We start from the raw sequence: 7228 nt of genomic DNA on the forward strand, positions 1-7228 counted from the left end.
TACGGTTTCACTTTAATAATGATGTATTGTTAAATAGATACATAAAACTCAATTTATAATAGGTATTACTAGCTCAATCGGTAATACAGGATGATTTTGTAGGGAGGACGTGGTTTGATCCACAGAATACATCTTTGAAAGGGCGAGAAGCTTTTAAGTATTACTAAGTTCTGAATCGAAGATTAGTGCTATAATTGACTTTCAAATTGAGAATTAGTCTCATAACTAATCCAAAGGACTAAAATATAACTAATCCAAAGGATTAAAATTTTTGGAGATAACTGGGGATTTTACAGAGGCAAAGATCTGATTACAATGGTTATAGTAAATTAGTAATAGTATAACTTTAGCCTGAAGCAACACCAACTAATGAAAACGCGTTGACACCGCAGAAAATGGATCATGAGTTTGTTACCTTAACACCAAACATAGTCCCATTTTTTAATTATATTTTCTTGGCAATCGTTCTTCGTACATATATCATATGCAAAGAAAGGCCTCGGCATGCAGCCTCCTAGCCTTAGTGGGTGTCACTGCTGAAGAGAGAACCACAAAACTTGAACTTTTCAATAAACTCCAAAGTGAAAGTGAGAGTGATGCTTCATGCTTCAGTTCCTTGTTTGTTGCATTCTTTCATTTTCTTCCCTTCATTGAAAATATAACACACATTTTTTGTCATTTTATGTTTTGTTTGTGAACAGACGCAATGGAAAGCACAAGTTTGCTTCATCTATTGCTTGGTGTTGTTCTGGCTCTGCTGAGTGTATCTCTTGTGCAAGGAGAAGATGCATACAAATACTACACATGGACTGTGACATATGGCACTCTTTCTCCGCTAGGTAGTCCTCAGCAGGTGGGTAATATGATGCGCTTTTATTGGTTCTAACTTCTAAGATATCTTTGGAGAAATTGGTTGAAGCTGAGTCTAAAGTTGTAGTGCTTGAATTTTCAAGGTGATTATGATCAATGGTGATGTGAACCTTACGGGGCGGATCACTTGATACAGGCTGTAGAGTTTTTGGATGACGCCACTTCCGGTGAAGGAAGATAAGTCAGGGTAGACGCCACTTCCGGTGAAGGAAGATAAGTCTGGGTAGACGCCACTTCCAGTGAAGGAAGATAAGTCAGGGTAGACGCCACAATGATTACCTTGATAAGTCTGATAATTGGTTCAACAAGGAACCCAGAGAGAAACTCTCACCCAATTTTATGAAAATGCCAAAAGTTTTTTTATTGAAAATAAAAACCAATACTTATAGTGTATCTGAACAAAAAGATAAAAATAGACATGGGTCTTCTAAATAGGTTGGGCCAAAACTACAATAAATAAAAATTATAACTAAAAACATATTTAACTTGGGCCTTCAAATTAGTTTGGGCCTTCAGCAACAATTAATTGTCTTGATAGTGTCTCTCCCTCTGGGCCTTCATTCATCTCCACTTGAGCCTTCATCCTTCTCCACTTGGGCCTTCATCCTTCTCCACTCGGGGGCTTTGTCCTTCTCCACTTAGGCCTTTGTCCTTCTCCACTTGGGCCTTTAGCCTGTATTTGGCCAGTTTCATGATTCTCATCATTCCCTCCTTCTTGGAAAACATTTGTCCTCAAATGTCCAGGATCATCACCGGGTTCAAGTACCACTTCCTTCCTTTTCTTGTTGGCTTGCTTGGCATAGTTTTCATTCTTTTTTGCAATTTGCACCTTCACTTGGTCATACAATCTTTTCACATACTCAACTTTGGCATGTGCATCCTTACGTTGAGTCTCTTGGGGATTGCTTTTGTAAGTTGGTCTGTTAGGCAATGAAGCTCCGGGGAGGAGATCAACTTGATGTTCTATGCCTCTTGAAGGTGGTAGTCCATGAGGAATCTCCTTAGGAAAGACATTTTTAAATTCCTGCAATAATGGTTGAACACTAGGAGAAATAGAAATAGTAAACTCATTAGAATTATCAGTAGAAATTTTACTGTCTTTGCAATACTGTAGATTGAGTGGTTCATGAGTAGGTAACACTTTCCTCACTTCACTCGCCTCTGCAAAATAATTAAATTTTCTCTCATGTGTATCACTCTCTCTCTTATGTGTATCACTCTTTTCCTCGGGTGTATCACTATTCTTTTTCATATTCCTTTGTGGTGCCTCACTATTTTCTTTCTCTTGTTCTCTCTTTTCTCTCATTCTGATTTGGTCATCACACACTTCTCTAGGGGATAGAGGTTTAAGAGTAAACGAGGAAGATTTGGCTATTCGTTTGTAGGGCTCTTCTTTGTTACGGTTCAACAAACGTTGCATTTGTGTAGTCCACGCGTCCAGAAATAAGCGTTGAGATTCGTCCAGTTGATGATATACACCACCATTGTCACCAGCTCTTGCCATGATTAAGGAACAAAGAATGTTGCAGTAAATTAAAAAAAAATCAGGACCTCACCACACTCTACTCACGTGTTTCTCTCTTTAATGGTAGTTCACTCGTGTTTGATGCTCTCAATATAGGCTTTTGTGTGATGTTTTCACTCTTGCCTTTTACCACTCACTCCCTCTTAAGTTCCTGGATGGACCGAATTAGACACACAAGGTAATATAAAATAAAAGGAAAGACAATATAATTATCAGAGTAACAGATTTGATTTGGGATAACAACTTGGACTTGATTTGGATAGCAGATTGGATTTGATTTGGATAACAGATTAGATTTGGATAACAAATCTGATTTGGATAAATTTTTTTGATTTGATTTGATTTGGATAATAGATCAGATTTGGGATAACAAATTAGATTTAATTTGGATAACAGATATGATAACAAATAAGATAACAGATAGGATAACAGATAAGATAACAGATATGACAACTAAACTTCAAATGCTCATAACTTTTGCTACGGTTGTCTGTTTGAGGCCCACTATATATCAAAACGCTCAGAATTCAGAGGAGAATCTAGATAAGGGGATTTGTTCCACGATTTTCTTTCAAAAAAAACACCTCTAAATGCCTCAATTTCGTGTTCAAAGATCAAACACCCACTTTTTTTTCAAATTTTTTTTGCAATTTTTTTTTGACACAGTGTGAAAGACACAAGAATTATAACTAAATAGGTTGGGCCAAAACTACAATAAATAAAAATTATAACTAAAAACATATTTAACTTGGGCCTTCAAATTAGTTTGGGCCTTCAGCAACAATTAATTGTCTTGATAGTGTCTCTGCCTCTGGGCCTTCATCCATCTCCACTTGAGCCTTCATCCTTCTCCACTTGGGCCTTCATCCTTCTCCACTCGGGGGCTTTGTCCTTCTCCACTTAGGCCTTTGTCCTTCTCCACTTGGGCCTTTAGCCTGTATTTGGCCAGTTTCATGATTCTCATCATTCCCTCCTTCTTGGAAAACATTTGTCCTCAAATGTCCAGGATCATCACCGGGTTCAAGTACCACTTCCTTCCTTTTCTTGTTGGCTTGCTTGGCATTGCTTTCATTCTTCTTTGCAATTTGCACCTTCACTTGGTCATACAATCTTTTCACAAACTCAACTTTGGCATGTGCATCCTTACGTTGAGTCTTTTGGGGATTGCTTTTGTAAGTTGGCTTGTTAGGCAATGAAGCTCCGAGGAGGAGATCAACTTGATGTTCTATGCCTCTTGAAGGTGAATGGTCAGTTTCCTGGGCCTCAACTAGATTTGGTAACTAATGACAATGTTGTTCTCAACCTTGTCAACAAGTTAGATGAACCATTTCTACTTACTTGGTGAGTTTCTCTGCTTTTTAGTATCTCTTTCATACTTCAACTCAATTTCGTTTAATGGTCTCCATTTAGTTCCTTTCAGGGATACAAAATTTTGGGAATTTGAGGGAATAAGTGTCTTTAGTTGCTTGATCATGTTAGATGTTAACATCTTGGATGAAAAGAGATGGAAAGGTAGGCAGCATTGCGGTTATATACGGCTTTTACTGTTTTAAATCCAACTAGTTTGGCTATTTAAGATCACATTCATAAAGTGATATTTTTCATTTGAAATGCATTCTTTACATTTGCTAGATGCACATAATTTTCAGCTAAAAGAGATTCATTGGTATTCAAATTTATTTAAACAATTTACAATGTTTTTAGTCCATGGTGGAAAGTATAACAAGAAGCTTCAAGTTTTCTAAGACATGTGAAAGTTTAAGAGTATATTTATGGTGTTTAAGTATAACAGAGACACATTTTCTTACTATGCTTATTTTTTTTAAGGGTTTTGACATTTTATTTGAGAAAATGGGTAACAATATTGTTGTAAACCAGGAATGGTATCAAGCAAAGGAAAAACTCTTGGCAAGATGGGGTATTGGGAACAAATTGCCCAATTCGTCCAAACTCAAATTACACATACAAGTTTCAGGCAAAGGATCAGATTGGAACCTACACATACTTTCCATCAACTTCACTGCATAAAGCAGCTGGAGGGTTTGGAGGACTCCATGTCTACCATAGATCTGTCATCCCAGTTCCTTATCCATACCCTGATGGAGATTTCACTTTACTCATTGGTGATTGGTACAAAACCAACCACAAGGTATCATCAACTTGTGCTTTACTTTTTCTCATTCATTGTGCTCCCTTGCAAATTTATCACCAAATACTCATAACATAACATTTTGTTTTGATATTTGAAGGTATTAAGGGAGTCTTTGGATTCTGGAAAATCTCTTGCCTTTCCTGATGGTCTCCTTATCAATGGCCAGGCTCATACTACCATAAATGGGGACCAGGGTCAGTCTTTCAAAAATGATATATATAATCCAACCTCCTTTTGCAATTTCCAAGTGATCAATTTCAACTTTATCAAATTTGTTTCTCCAAACACTATTCATGCTTTAGCCTTTTCACTTTCAGGAAAGACCTATATGTTCAGGATCTCAAATGTGGGCCTGTCAACATCAATCAACTTCAGAATCCAGGGTCATACCCTGAAGCTAGTTGAGATTGAAGGATCACACATTGTCCAGAACACGTACGACACCCTTGATGTGCATGTTGGGCAATCAGCTGCTATGTTGGTAACCTTAAATCAGCCTCCAAAGGACTACTACATTGTTGCCTCAACAAGGTTTTCCAGAAAAGTACGCGTAGCAACTGCAGTGTTGCATTATTCAAACTCTAAATCCCCAGCTTCTGGACCTTTGCCTAGTTCCCCTATTTACCAATATCACTGGTCTGTGAAGCAAGCTAGAACCTACAGGTCATATATCTAACAGAAATCAACAAGCCTTGAATTTGCATCAGTTTACCTATAATTTTATAGAGTTCAATTTCTATGCATCGATAATATAAGAGAGTTTTACATTGTCAACCATTGAGAAATCATACATGCACTATTTACTCTTTTTTTTATCTAATGAAAAATTAATGTTTAAGCAGATGGAATCTGACAGCAAATGCTGCAAGGCCTAATCCACAAGGGTCATACCATTATGGAAAAATAACTCCTACAAAGACAATTGTGTTGTCCAATTCAGCACCTTTGATTAATGGAAAACTTTGTTATGCTGTCAACAAGGTTTCCTATGTTAACCCTGATACCCCTCTCAAGCTTGCTGATTACTTCAACATTCCCGGAATCTACAGTGTTGATTCAATCCAAAGCATTCCTTCTGATAATACTCCCACATCCATAGCCACCTCCGTAGTGCCAACTTCTCTCCATGATTTCATTGAGGTCATTTTTCAGAACAACGAAAACACCATGCAATCTTGGCATCTTGACGGTTATGACTTCTGGGTCGTGGGGTATGTCAGCTTCCTTTCTTTGTGTTCAATCTTCCATTCCTATTGTTGAACAAACCATCTATACTTAGCTTAAGAGAATGCTAAAATGTTGTTCATTGCAACAGTTATGGTTTTGGCCAGTGGACCCCAGCCAAAAGAAGAACCTATAATCTAGTTGATGCCCTGACCAGGCACACTGCTCAGGTAACTTAAGAAAAAAGTGTATATAATATATGTATGTATATAGGGAGAGTAAGAATGATGAGAAGAATAAATCTTGATTATATGATCCCAATGGACGATTAAGAGTGTTTCAATTAATTTAAAATATTTACTATCTATTCAATTATACAACTGAGATTTGTTTACCCTTCCTATACATGTGTGTATACACATACTCATGTATCTTTTTTTTAGTGTTTAATAGTCACACTGAAGTTTGAACTCAAGATCTCATACATACTACTTAAATCATTTACCACACTTATATTTTTTTATTGACAAATGTTAGTTATTAGAATGTTAGTTTTGTTATCAGATGTGATCAAATCCAAGACCTTTGTCCCCCTTCTTTTCTCCTTTAACCATTCAACTCACCTTATATCTCCATACTACACATATGTATCTAACTTTGTTTATGTGTGCGCCAGCATGTACATATGTAGAATAGAATGTGCTAAATTGTTTTCTTATGATATGCTAATTTGGTGAGCTTCAAATTCATGTAGGTATACCCAAATGGTTGGACTACAATACTGGTGTCCTTGGACAACCAAGGTATATGGAATTTGAGGTCTGCAATATGGGAAAGGCAGTATCTTGGGCAGCAGATATAAGTATAAATTGTCTACTGATGAAATACGAAAGCTGATGATATTGAAAAAAAAAGAATTGTAAATAAGGTTCAGGTTCGACTTCCATAGAGAATATAGATGATATTGTCTATAATGATAAAAAAAAAAATAAAAAACTTTCGAAAGATTTTATCCAATTGAAATTTTAAAAATGACTGGGATAAACTTAAGAATTCAATTATTGAAATTGAAATGCATTGCTTTGTGGCAAAGCTGTTGGACATAACAACCCTAGTATCACTATCATTACCAACTAATCTTATGATGTCGTTTTCTAGTCATGAGGGTTTGACTACAACACAATTGAAAACAAGATGGAAAGAATTTCTGGCTATCTTGTGTAAATTTGAGCATGGTCTTGTATCAAAGTTTCACTGCACATATTCATATATGTATTTTAGCAATTGATTTTGTAGTTGATTATTTGAAATCCTAATCCTAATAAATTAATAATCTACAAAATATGAGCGAGTGTAGGATGCACGCCAAGGAACCCTGCCTCACACTGATGGTGGAATACGATTACTTCTACAAATGATAAATAAACAGATATACTAACAATAAACTTTTCTTTGAAAAAAATAAAGGTATATAAGAAATTATAATTACAGGCGTAGGCTACGATGAGGAAGTAAAT

The 7228-nt window shown here is 36.3% G+C and overlaps 1 protein-coding gene across 1 annotated transcript; it reads left to right on the forward strand.

Moving 5' to 3' along the window:
* Nucleotides 1–523: 523 nt before the first annotated feature.
* LOC114411184 (L-ascorbate oxidase homolog) lies at nt 524–6783 on the forward strand. Its single transcript, XM_028374939.1, has 9 exons — nt 524–587; nt 702–853; nt 3591–3736; nt 4274–4544; nt 4645–4741; nt 4865–5210; nt 5390–5758; nt 5863–5941; nt 6466–6783. Exons 2-9 carry the CDS (start codon nt 707–709, stop codon nt 6571–6573), a joined length of 1563 nt encoding a protein of 520 aa, XP_028230740.1. The 5' UTR covers nt 524–587; nt 702–706; the 3' UTR covers nt 6574–6783.
* Nucleotides 6784–7228: the final 445 nt, after the last annotated feature.

The sequence above is a fragment of the Glycine soja genome, chromosome 5, assembly GCF_004193775.1.
Source record: "Glycine soja cultivar W05 chromosome 5, ASM419377v2, whole genome shotgun sequence".
Classification (NCBI taxonomy): Eukaryota; Viridiplantae; Streptophyta; class Magnoliopsida; order Fabales; family Fabaceae; genus Glycine; species Glycine soja.

What these genes read in the sequence shown, in the direction of transcription:
- LOC114411184 (XM_028374939.1), top strand. Translation starts at nt 707, where the DNA reads ATGGAAAGCACAAGTTTGCTTCATCTATTGCTTGGTGTTGTTCTGGCT. An exon ending in GAACCATTTCTACTTACTTG is followed by an intron (nt 3,737 to 4,273) that starts GTGAGTTTCTCT and finishes GTTGTAAACCAG; the next exon opens with GAATGGTATCAAGCAAAGGA. An exon ending in TGACCAGGCACACTGCTCAG is followed by an intron (nt 5,942 to 6,465) that starts GTAACTTAAGAA and finishes AAATTCATGTAG; the next exon opens with GTATACCCAAATGGTTGGAC.